The sequence below is a fragment of the Cebidichthys violaceus genome, unplaced genomic scaffold (assembly GCF_023349555.1).
Source record: "Cebidichthys violaceus isolate CVI_PGR_0920_01 unplaced genomic scaffold, fCebVio1.0.p SCAF_9, whole genome shotgun sequence".
NCBI lineage: Eukaryota > Metazoa > Chordata > Actinopteri > Perciformes > Stichaeidae > Cebidichthys > Cebidichthys violaceus.
This window is the reverse complement of record NW_027176975.1, coordinates 15,683,128-15,694,065: the sequence shown is the minus strand read 5'-3', so window position 1 is coordinate 15,694,065 and position 10,938 is coordinate 15,683,128. Positions and strand designations below refer to the sequence as shown.

At 38.6% G+C, this 10,938-nt stretch overlaps 3 protein-coding genes across 5 annotated transcripts; 1 reads left to right on the top strand and 2 right to left on the bottom strand.

The window, feature by feature from the left end:
• Nucleotides 1-222: 222 nt before the first annotated feature.
• On the bottom strand, nt 223-3,747 carry nfu1 (NFU1 iron-sulfur cluster scaffold homolog (S. cerevisiae)). Its single transcript, XM_068703206.1, has 8 exons — nt 3,650-3,747; nt 3,042-3,142; nt 2,809-2,944; nt 1,796-1,862; nt 1,585-1,702; nt 1,421-1,484; nt 1,155-1,329; nt 223-574 (listed from the first exon to the last, which is right to left on the bottom strand). The coding sequence occupies exons 1-8, from the start codon at nt 3,706-3,708 to the stop codon at nt 536-538; spliced, it is 759 nt and encodes a 252-aa protein (XP_068559307.1). The 5' UTR covers nt 3,709-3,747; the 3' UTR covers nt 223-535.
• A 19-nt stretch (nt 3,748-3,766) lies between these two features.
• cunh9orf78 (chromosome unknown C9orf78 homolog) lies at nt 3,767-6,403 on the top strand. The gene is made up of 9 exons (XM_068703205.1): nt 3,767-3,916; nt 4,097-4,156; nt 4,263-4,314; nt 4,421-4,491; nt 4,622-4,699; nt 5,055-5,252; nt 5,378-5,514; nt 5,617-5,721; nt 5,965-6,403. Exons 1-9 carry the CDS (start codon nt 3,840-3,842, stop codon nt 6,060-6,062), a joined length of 876 nt encoding a protein of 291 aa, XP_068559306.1. The 5' UTR covers nt 3,767-3,839; the 3' UTR covers nt 6,063-6,403.
• Nucleotides 6,404-6,415: 12 nt separating this feature from the next.
• Nucleotides 6,416-10,413, bottom strand: med22 (mediator complex subunit 22). 3 transcript variants are annotated; one of them, XM_068703209.1, is made up of 5 exons: nt 10,335-10,413; nt 9,972-10,127; nt 9,741-9,821; nt 8,711-8,919; nt 6,416-7,163 (listed from the first exon to the last, which is right to left on the bottom strand). In XM_068703209.1, the coding sequence occupies exons 2-5, from the start codon at nt 10,092-10,094 to the stop codon at nt 6,971-6,973; spliced, it is 606 nt and encodes a 201-aa protein (XP_068559310.1). In that variant the 5' UTR covers nt 10,095-10,127; nt 10,335-10,413; the 3' UTR covers nt 6,416-6,970. The 3 variants fall into 3 exon arrangements, with proteins under 3 accessions (XP_068559310.1, XP_068559308.1, XP_068559311.1); XM_068703207.1 differs by having other exon boundaries at nt 10,259-10,412; XM_068703210.1 differs by lacking the exon at nt 6,416-7,163 and having other exon boundaries at nt 7,532-8,919; nt 10,259-10,412.
• Nucleotides 10,414-10,938: the final 525 nt, after the last annotated feature.

The window sequence follows — 10,938 nt, the reverse complement described above, 5'->3', positions numbered from 1 at the left end:
ATGACAGGGAACAAATGCAGCTCTTAGCATTTGTCAAACATATTTCTACATGGAAAAGGATACATATACTGTACATATATGTATGCATACATACATAAATATACACACACATATGCTAGTATGATATATACTAATGCTAATACATATGATAGTATAGTAGGATTGTGATGTTACAATGTTACGTTATGTGGTATTGTGATAACGCTGATTAGGAGGCATACAGTATTTCAACAAACTTTATTTATATACATACACATTTTAAGCCTGTTTAAGGCTGTTTTGACTAGTGACTGATTCAAAAGTTGTAACAATGTGAAATAATAAATAAGATTTATTGCAGCTCTACAGTCATCAGCTCTTATTTCGGGGCTCTTGTTCCCCTTTTGCAGAAAGTTGCCATCAAATCAAAGATGTCATCTGGATGAATGATGAGGACAGCTATGCTATACACAAGCTCATTTTATTGCAACTATGGCTTGCAGTAGAGGAGGTGGCCAGGAGAGGGAGGAATGTGTAAATGTGGTTTCAGTGCAGTTCAAACTTGAGCAGCCTCCTCGTCGTCCTCGTCCTTCACCTGTGGGAAAAAATAACGAGTTCAGTTAACACTTTAAAGTAGCACTGACTTTTCCCACCGCATAATGCTGATCTTAACTTCCAGAAGCAAACATCTAATATTTCCAAGACTGCCTTTTATCATCTAAGAAATAAAACTGAAGTTAGATTCTTCATGTCAGTCAGATTCTGAAAAGCTGGTTCATGCATACATTTCCAGTAGACTCGATTACTCTGACTGACTGACAAGGCAGGCATTAAATAAACTCCAGCGATTATTAACGAAAACCAAAAGGTTTGAATACAGCACTCCTATTTTAACTTCTCTTCACTCCCAGTAAAATAAATGGTCGATTTTAAAATATTTCTAATTAAAAAATAAATAAATCTATAAATGGCATAACTCCGTCATACGTTGTTGACGACAGTTACACTTATAAGTAATGTCAAGGTATGTGCCATTGAATAAACAGTTATTTAATCATAAAAAGTAATTAAAAAAAACAGTGCTTATATAACTTACAAAATTACAACATAAAACATTTGTTTTTAAAGTCTCGGCTGTTCTGAAATGTATCTAGCATGTTAAATATGGGACAAACCTCCTCCACCGATTCAACTTCAGGGACGTAAAACTGCAGCATGTTTTGGATTCCACTCTTCAAAGTAACAATGGAACTGGGACAACTGGTGCAGGATCCCTGCAGCTTCAGTTTTACAACGCCGTCCTCAAACCCCCGATACACAATATCACCTCCGTCTTCCTGCACTGTTGGCCTGGGGAAGAAGAACATTGACGTGTGGAGAAAGGACAGAAAACTGTGGTAACATGAAACAGACGCTGATATAACAATATTAGATTTCACACCTTATCCGAGTATCCAGCAGTTCTTTGATCATAGCAACTACTTCATCGTCATCATCTGCTGGTGCTGAAAAAACAAGTGAAGATTTCTTGGCATTCAGAAACAGTTTGCCCAACCCATTCTGTCTATCTAGTGTTTTCCTCGCACAGCTGGTTGAAATCCGTACCTGTATCTGCACTGGGTGTGCTGTCCTCATTGACCACAGGAAGTCCTGAAGCGAAAAAGTCCATAATGGCAGCAAACACATCGGGCTTGATAACTTTCCATTCCGTGTTTTCATCAGACTAAACAGAGACAGAAAGGAAACAAGCTGTTCCAAACAATGGCAATATAATGTGCTTCACTATGAGGTTCATGTAAACGTGACCTGGTTTTACCCGTGATATGGTGATAAAGTCTGGGCCCAGGAAGACACTCTTGACTCCCTCAATCCTAAATAGCTGTCTGAAGACAACACAGAACTTTACTGAACCTTTTTTTGCATTTGGAATGAAACACAAGGTTATTTGACACTTAAAACATTTGAAAATGTGTATTGAATATCAATTTTTTTTCAAGGCATTGTATCAAAGTTAACATTTCAGTATCATGACAGCATTATTATGCACCATGTCTATTATATATACACACTGCCGTTCAAAAGTTTCAGATTGCCTGCCATAAAAGCTACAGTCATGTTGTGTGAGAGGACTACCATTTTCTATTATATACTATTCTAATTTTTTAAATGTCATTCATGGTTTTAGGTTGTAGACAGTCCTCTTTACAAATGGATGTTATTTTGTAGGAAAGGTTTGCAAAAACCATGCACATGGAGAACAAAATGCTATCCAATGGTTCAACCAGACTGACAATTGATAGTGCAGAAAGAGACAAAGATCTCTCTGAACAACAGATAAATAAGAATAGAATTACCAGTCACTGGTAAAATAAACTGGAAGCTTAACATCAAAATCTGTGCAGTTTTAAATGGCAACAAATACGTGTTTCAGTGTCAGGCCCACAAAAAAAACATTATTGAAGAAAAAAAAGAAGAAAAACATCAATATAACAGGTGACTCCAAACTTTTAAACAGCAGTGTATATCACACTTCTAATCTAAGATACTATTTATTACAACACATACAGTATGTCTGTGTAGAGCTGTTACCAAAGAATGCTTTGAAGCTCAATTTGATGCAAAAGCAGAAACAGAATCTAATCATGCATTGTTTCACACATTTAAAAGGCATTGGAATGGATAGATGAGCTTTGAGATGCCAGGAATACAGCCAACATTAATATTATCACTTAAAGCTGTGCTTTTCCTGCTAATGTGTATTAAAATGCCTGCTGTGAAATCAATGTATTACTCTCCATTCAGTAACCTTTTCTTTAAGAAATCATATACCTGGCTAAGCCTGAGCAGTGAGCGTCACGAGGGCTGACAAAATTCATAGTCCCTGATTCAAGAACTGTGCGACCAGGCAGGAACTTTAGGCTGTTTGGATTTGGCGTGTCCTGGGTCTGCACAAACATTGTCCTTCCTGGAAGGAGACAAAGCATGAAGACAAGAATGTAACATCAGTCGTATATAGTGTTTTCCAAGTTAGACAGCTACAAGGATGCTGCAGGCATACAAACCAGGAACAACCCAATGGGGGTTTTGTGGCCATCTGTTTGGGACTGCTGCGTTATTTGAAAGCCAGTGTAATCCGGCGCTCTGATAGCCACTGACTGCGAGACTGCAGACCACACAAGAGAGATTCCAAAGGTTACTACAGCAAAAATCACACTTCAGTAACAATCAGCTTTTATTCTAAAGCACCTTTATATGGCAAAATGCAGAATGTTGTGATTACTGGCATTAAAATGCATCCAGATATGCACTATTCACCATTTCAAAACTATATTCACCACATGTATTGTGACAATCCTACAACATTACTAGTCCAGTCAATTGTTATCAGAAGTCGCATGATTATTTATGTATTATGTGTAATGGTAATCACTTTTGGAAGTTACTAGTTTGTCATTTACAGCTGTACATCAGATTATACCATGCTGCTATAATAACTAATAATCCTTGTGCGTCACTCTGTAATTTAGCTAGCTAGCTAGCTAGCCGCTAACAGTTAACGTCGGTCGAACTCTTGTGACGCTACTTGAGAGGTCGGTGCATCCGTACAAGCATTAAAAAAGTAAAATGAGAGGACATCGATATCTCACAACTGACAGACAGTTTAACTTACGGCCGTGAAAGGCTTGCTGAAACACCCAACAACCTGCCGACCTGCCTGTAAGTCGCCATGTTTGTTTTGGTTACTTAAAAGAACGGAAGTGACGTATATTATTGTGCGTTTGCTTAACTTCACCCCTCAAAATCCGAACATCACCACATTTTTTTCGAAAGCTCCGAAATAACGTTAAACTGCATTAAATATGCCGCCGGGCAAAAACTTCAGACGGAGAAGGAACTCGTCGGATGTGGAGGAGGATGAGACGACTAGAGAAGTCAGGTAAAACACAACGAGAACAAAATACTAACTAACGTTAGATAAACGTTATGTTAGCTAAGGTAGCCAACAGCTAACTACATCCTTAAAAACAGTAACGTCCTATGTATCAACAGACTTCGTGTCTTTGTATTGTATTGTTTTATGCCAATTATAATTTACGTGTATTTCTTTGTCGTTTAGATCAAAAGTAGAAGAAGCTAAAGAGCTACAGAGTTTGCGGAAAAGACAGACCGGAGTCAGGTAACGTGCATGTTAAACGTGTAACGCTGTTTCTCAAAGCTATGAACATGTTTCAATAGACTTATGAAACATATGAGATGTAAATGGTTATTTCATTTTTGTTTAGTGTGACCGCCCTGTTGGTTGGGGAGAAACTGCCACCAGATGCTGAAACTGATGTGAGTGACCTGTTTATAATTTGTATTTGTTTAGATTAACCGGTTGTGTGTGTTTATTTGGCCATTTGTTTCATTCATCCTTGTTAAAATAAAACAACTCTTCTAGAATGACCCTTTCAAATTGAAGACCGGAGGAGTTGTAGACTTGAAGAAAGCCATGGAAAGGAATAGGGACGTGTAAGTAAATCACATACTGTTTTAATAATTTTATTGCAGTGTGATTAACATATTGCATTTGCTCTAGTATGTTCTTGCAAAATGGAAAATGTGTGTCATCACATCTGAAAGTGATTTGTTCCACATGCAGGATAGAAGAGGAGACGGACCTGAACCTGGGCACTTCCTTTTCTGCTGAAACCAACAGAAGAGATGAGGATGCGGACATGTATGTCTATTTCTTCGTTTGTGACACACACACACACACACACACACACACACACACACACACACACACACACACACACACACACACACACACACACACACACACACACACACACACACACACACACACTTTGGCATTCAGTTAGGTGAAAGGTTCATCCCAATCACCACCTCAACCAGAACACCTATTTCTTTATTTGTTTGCATGAGCATATCTACATTTTAGATTTCTAAAATTACAAAAGATTGACATCCACAACATGTAGGACAGTTATGGATACTCACTCAGTTAACATGGACAGTTGTTCATGGAAATATTTTAAAATCTAATTCCTTTCATGAATCTACCCTCACAGGATGAAATATATTGAGACAGAGCTGAAAAAGAAGAAGGGGTTGGTGGAAGCCGAGGAACAGAAAGTTAAGGTGAAAAATGCAGAGGACCACCTGTATGAGCTGCCTGAGAGCATCCGAGTCAACTCCGCCAAGAAGACAGAGGAGATGTTGTCCAATCAGATGCTGAGTGGGATCCCTGAAGTCGATCTTGGCATTGAGTACGTATAGGAGATTTTCAAAATTATCCTGTGGATTATTAATTTTTGGTCACACGGCAGGGACTAGCTTACAGAAAGGATACAACTCTGGTACCGACAGCCTGCTTCTGTGATTTCTCTCCCAGTGCAAAGATAAAGAACATTATCCAGACAGAGGACGCAAAAGCCAAGCTTCTGGCGGAACAAAGGAACAAGAAAAAAGACCAAGGCACATCATTTGTACCCACCAACATCGCCGTCAACTACGTCCAACACAACCGCTGTGAGTCCTGTCAATCTGTCAACATTGGGTTTCAAATAGTGAGAGCACACCAGAAGGTAATGAGGTGAAATGTTGGTTAAATGGCTTTTTTTTTTTTTTCAGTCTATCGTGAGGATGTGAATGCACCACAGAGGCACCACAGACCCCGAGAAGAGCCCAAAGCAAGACCGCTGCGTGTGGGAGACACTGAGAAACCGGGTCCAGAGGGTAAGATACTGTTCATAGCTGTTCACTGTTCCTTCTTGTATACCGGCTCAGTAATAGGCTGCAGGACACTGCTATAGTCGGTGCAAGCACACTTAAACAGGAGCATGTACAACTGTACTTGTTCTGATAAACTGTCAGACATTAGTGACTTGATTTGAAACATTGTTTATACAAATATGACATTTGCTCACTGCTCTTCTGAAACGCATAATCTGATTTATACCCTCTTCTGTTACTCCACAGTTTCGTCACCAGCCAACTTCCGCAAACGTCCAAACAACGAAAAGGCCACAGATGACTACCATTATGAGAAGTTCAAGAAGATGAATCGCAGATATTGAGGAGCTGGAAGCCTCCAATTGAGCCATGAAGATAATTTGATAAACAGTTTTTTTTTCAAACCAAACCCAAGCCAGTGTAGTTAGTGCTTTGTAAATATTGTAAACAACTTCTTGTGGCTAACTGTAAACAGTACATTTGCTTTGTGATGTCATGTTTAAGGAGAACTCCACATTGAGGAAATCACATGGCTTAAATGGCTCAGGATTGTCTGATAACTGAGGAATCAGCCAAGGAATACAAAGTACTAAATTGAGTGGCATTACTGCTATGAATTGTTTGCTTCTAATTCCTTTTCATTCTGTTAAATGTTTACTTTTAGTTGTATAATTGTGTTTTAAGGGCTTTCAAAAGAATAAAAAAACATATAAAACTACAATATTTAAGTTGTCCTTTAATGCAACTAGTGTTTTAGAAGTAAAAAAACAAAACATATAAAATATTACAAACTAAATGTAAGAACATACTCATTCAAAGTCCAACTTAAAAATAGAAACAAATGTATACTGGTAATTAACTGCTGCAGCAGTACACTAATTAAAAAAAAAAGTTGTCTGCATTTTTTGCTTTACTTCAATATACAGCAAATCTATGAATGCAGATTTATAAGTTCATTCTTAAAGTCATTTAAAATGAGGGGAATGTTACATCTGATGCGTTACACAGGCCATCATTCTGATTCTGACTTTTTCCAGGTATTTCTTGTTTAGTAGTTCCTGTAGCTTACTCTTGCTATAATACCTGTTTATGCAAAAGAAATCTTCAATACCAAAGTCTACTTTTTAAGTCTATGACATCACAGTGGCAGACCTGATCAGATAGTAACTCAATGTGTAACGGAAACTAAATTAGCCAAACCACTGAAGTACAAAGTGAGAACAAGCGTTTTTATCAGAGTCCTTGTTTTTCCTCACGGCTTCTCTATAGAGGACGTCCCGTGTCCGTTGAGGTGGTGTTGGGGGTTCGTCTCCTGTGAAGGAGGTCCCTCCACGTCCTCTCGGTCACCCTGGGTAGAGCTGCAGCTGCTGCCCGGCGAAGCCCAACTGTCTCGTCGGCGGTAGGCCTCGTACAGGGGCAGGTCAGTGCTGTCCCACTGACTGTAGCTTTGCAGAGCGGAAACCAGAAGGAGGCAAAGAATCAGCGCAGCACAGAAAAAGAGGAGCAGACGAGAGCGGCAGGTCAGAATAAGCACATTCATCCACATAGACGAGCACACATACGATAGAAGCATGGAGGTTATGCAAGAAGCACTGGAAACTGGATCAACACTTAAAACAGCTGTATATTTATCAGATACTGTAGTGTTACTTATAAACTGTTGATTTAAGTTCAGCTAAACAGTGTGATTAGTTGCCGATGGAGGAGAAAGCAGAGTGAGTGCAGTGAGGAAGAAAGGTCCACACCCAGCATGCTCCAAACAGGACTGAGAGACACTTTTGAGTACTTTGTCACAGAAAACAAGACACACTACTACAGTGTTTTGTCTACTTTATTTCTTAATCATTCTGGTTCTAATGAAACAGCTGGGACAAACTGGTATACAAGTGCAACCACACGTGTTAACGAATGTTGCCTGCATTGTTACAGCTTGAGTCACTTGTGGTCTTAAGGACGGAATCATTAAAAACATGATTACCTAACTGCTTTTACAAAAAAAAAAGTACTTGAGAAACTTTCCGATTTGACCTCGAATAAATAATTGCAAGTCGTGTCTAATTTTACATTCTAAACCAAGCATTCATCCACAGTCCATCCCTAAAATCTACCGTACTGTCCATCACCTTTACATTTATGATTTGAATATTACATATAAATATTGAATAAAAATGAATGAATCTATAAAATATATACTAATATTCTGATAAAGTTTTAGTTCTTTCAATGTGTAATTTGTCTAAACTCCTTTTAACAACCAGTCAACAATTAAGCATTGAATATAACACTAAGTGCTTTAATTTCTTGGATTTTGATCTGGTTGTAACTTCAATTAAAATGATTTTAGTAATGAATGAACTACGAGAAAAGGCCTCGTTTCATACATTCCACTAAACCATGCGTTTCTCTCATGTGCCTGACAAACAATATTTGTTAAAACATCTCTAAAGCATCTTGGACGCTGCAAAACAACAGAAAGTCCGATCAGTTTAGAAATAAACCCAGCAGTAAATTAATGCCCAAACTTTCTTTTCTAAATTATGAAATTCATCCCGTCACCATTGAAGCCCTCTGGCTTTCAAACTGCATTAGTAAACTGCATTCAATTCTCAAAAGTACATGTTGAACTGTGATTGTTCAGTAGCTGGATACATTTACACGGCTAATATTCAGTTGTATTCCCCTTTAATGCTAAAGTTCTCTCAACTTTGGCCAATCATGACGAACGTCAGAGCAGAAAAAACTCAAGGCACTTACTAATCAATAAAGTCACTTAGTGAGATGCTCTCCTCAGCAATGATCTGTGTTGATGAATGGTACTGTCTAGGTATGATGATGAGATAAATTCAAGCCAACAAGTGTCAGGTTTAGATGCGGGAAGAACTGAACCCTTCCTCGGGTTCAGCAGTGAATGGTGAATGTGAGACGGTACATGGTGCGGGCATGGGACAAGAGGGGAGCGGTGGGATGGGGGCAAGTATGAGCCTACTTGTACCTGGAGGAGTAATATTCTTCCTCTAGCTCATACAGGTCGATGGCGATCTCGTCACGGAGCGAGGTGAGCTTCTTGTCGCACTCCTCCTGCAGCGAGCGGAGCTGCTGGTTCTGGAGGCTGATGGCGTCGTTCACCGAGGGAAAGTCGTTCAGAATCAGGAACTGCTTCAGATCGGACACCAGCTTCATCAGGGACTCACCAGCTCGTACCTGATACAACAACACAGAAGTGGGGAAATCAGGGCCAGAAATGAATTATGGGCATATCTAAACCCTGCAGTCCTACCAGTTGGTCAACAAGTACAAATTCATGCTGTGGAGCCCAACTTTACTCAAACCTTATTTCAAATTCTACTGGAAAACACTAACTTTACAAAGATACCAAAAATATAAGGCTGAACTTGGGGCCTATTAGTTAACTGAACAATGTTTCCATTTAAAGGAATGGTACAACCATAAAACATCATTTGTATGAAGATTTGGAACGAGTCAATACAGAACTTACATGTAATACTGTCAGACAGTATTGAATAAAATGATAATTTTTCAACCTTACAGCTCCATGTGAATTATTGCTGATCACATTCATTCAGAAACCAGCAAACCCACAATGAGTTCTGTGTCAAATCCTGGTTGGGAGGGATCTTGTCTGCTTGCTTCTTAATGCATTTACTTCAGAAAGTAGCAAAACAGCAAATTCAGAGTATGCCCACACTTAGAAGTATTTTTATTCAGTCATCACACACAATAGAATAAACATAAACAGTATATAGAGTATGACTGAATAGGCCCAGGCAGAAGCATAATGCTTATATATGCCAATTGTAAATTTTATACAATACAATTTAATGTAATGTATTTTCAGTAACATGATAATGTTACAGTTGGGACTAAAAGTTAAGCAGAATTAACTGACTTTTTCTGTGCCTACTAAATAAAATACTAACAAGATGTAAAAAAGAAAAAAAGAGAAACAAAAAACAACTGAGTAGTTACATATTCTGGACAGCTGTGCTTCGTGCAATACTCACGATGTTGGCTGCTCTCACGTGCATCTCATAATGGTCCTGCTCTGCTTGGGTTGCTCGGGAAACTTGCGTCTCGTCCTCTATCTGGAGAGAATATCACAAATTCTCATGTGTTTGGAGGGCAAAGGACAGGAAATGGGAGTGATGCTGCAGCGATGTTGTAATATTTCAGAAGTAATAAACATAAAACACGTGTAAATGAGCAGAGAAAGGCTCTGCATCTATGCACCTTACCTTTGCTGTTTTGATAATCTCTGTCAAGTTGTCCAGAATGGACCTGATGTCATCTTTCAGTCTCTTGTTGTAGTTCTGCAGCAGAGACTCTTTGCTTTGAGGGAGCACTCTCTGAGTAGCCATAATGCTGAGGAGCAGGGCAACACAGCCTGTTACCTGTTCACGTCACGCAGACACGCAGAAATCCATTCAGATAGTGAGGTTAGTAATTTAAAGACACATGAGAAGCTAGCTAGCTAGCATGAAAAGGCGCGTGCTTTCATAACAGAAACAAGATAAATGTTTACCTTAAGTAGTTTTCATATCTGCACAACTGCAAACAGTTTTAATACACGTCCCGTAATGACAATCACTTATTCTTACCGCATGCTTTGAAAACAATGTCGTTTTAGTGAAAATGACACCCAAAGTACTGCGTTTGCTCTTCTTCTCGACATTTAATGGAGGTTGACATCCGGTGTGTCTGTGTGTTACCGCCCTCTAGTGAAATAACACCGGTTTCACGCCGCTAAACACAAAAAAATGTCGTTTTCTTTGTAATATATAGACTGTATATAAGAAGTAATACTAATACCCCGCGTTAATTATGTCATGAATCGACACTATTGGAAAGTAACCTATACAGCGCGTTTGTAAGTGGCAGAAGACCTATATTTCAAAGTAAAAGCACAATAGTATTAGCAGCCAAATGTACTTGTACTTGAAGTATGATATGGTCCCAGTCAGTGCATGTTACAAAATAATATTGGATTATTATTGTTGATTGCATTAAGATGTAAATATTCTAATCTTGTAGTCAAGTAGATGCTTTGTATGTAAAAATTGAGATCTCCATAGAATGGTAAATGGAATAAAAAGTACAACGTTAAACACTGAAATGTAGTGGAATAGAAGTATAAATTAGAATGGAATAGAAATAGTCAAATTAAAAGTACCTCAAACTATACTTAAGCACATTAGTATTTGT

What these genes read in the sequence shown, in the direction of transcription:
- cunh9orf78 (XM_068703205.1), top strand. Translation starts at nt 3,840, where the DNA reads ATGCCGCCGGGCAAAAACTTCAGACGGAGAAGGAACTCGTCGGATGTG. An exon ending in ATGGAAAGGAATAGGGACGT is followed by an intron (nt 4,492 to 4,621) that starts GTAAGTAAATCA and finishes TTCCACATGCAG; the next exon opens with GATAGAAGAGGAGACGGACC. An exon ending in AGAGATGAGGATGCGGACAT is followed by an intron (nt 4,700 to 5,054) that starts GTATGTCTATTT and finishes CTACCCTCACAG; the next exon opens with GATGAAATATATTGAGACAG.
- nfu1 (XM_068703206.1), bottom strand. Translation starts at nt 3,708, where the DNA reads ATGGCGACTTACAGGCAGGTCGGCAGGTTGTTGGGTGTTTCAGCAAGC. An exon ending in CCCCCATTGGGTTGTTCCTG is followed by an intron (nt 2,945 to 3,041) that starts GTTTGTATGCCT and finishes GTCTCCTTCCAG; the next exon opens with GAAGGACAATGTTTGTGCAG. An exon ending in AAGTTGAATCGGTGGAGGAG is followed by an intron (nt 575 to 1,154) that starts GTTTGTCCCATA and finishes TTTTTCCCACAG; the next exon opens with GTGAAGGACGAGGACGACGA.
- med22 (XM_068703209.1), bottom strand. Translation starts at nt 10,094, where the DNA reads ATGGCTACTCAGAGAGTGCTCCCTCAAAGCAAAGAGTCTCTGCTGCAG. An exon ending in AGATTATCAAAACAGCAAAG is followed by an intron (nt 9,822 to 9,971) that starts GTAAGGTGCATA and finishes TATTCTCTCCAG; the next exon opens with ATAGAGGACGAGACGCAAGT. An exon ending in GAAGAATATTACTCCTCCAG is followed by an intron (nt 7,164 to 8,710) that starts GTACAAGTAGGC and finishes CGCTCTGCAAAG; the next exon opens with CTACAGTCAGTGGGACAGCA.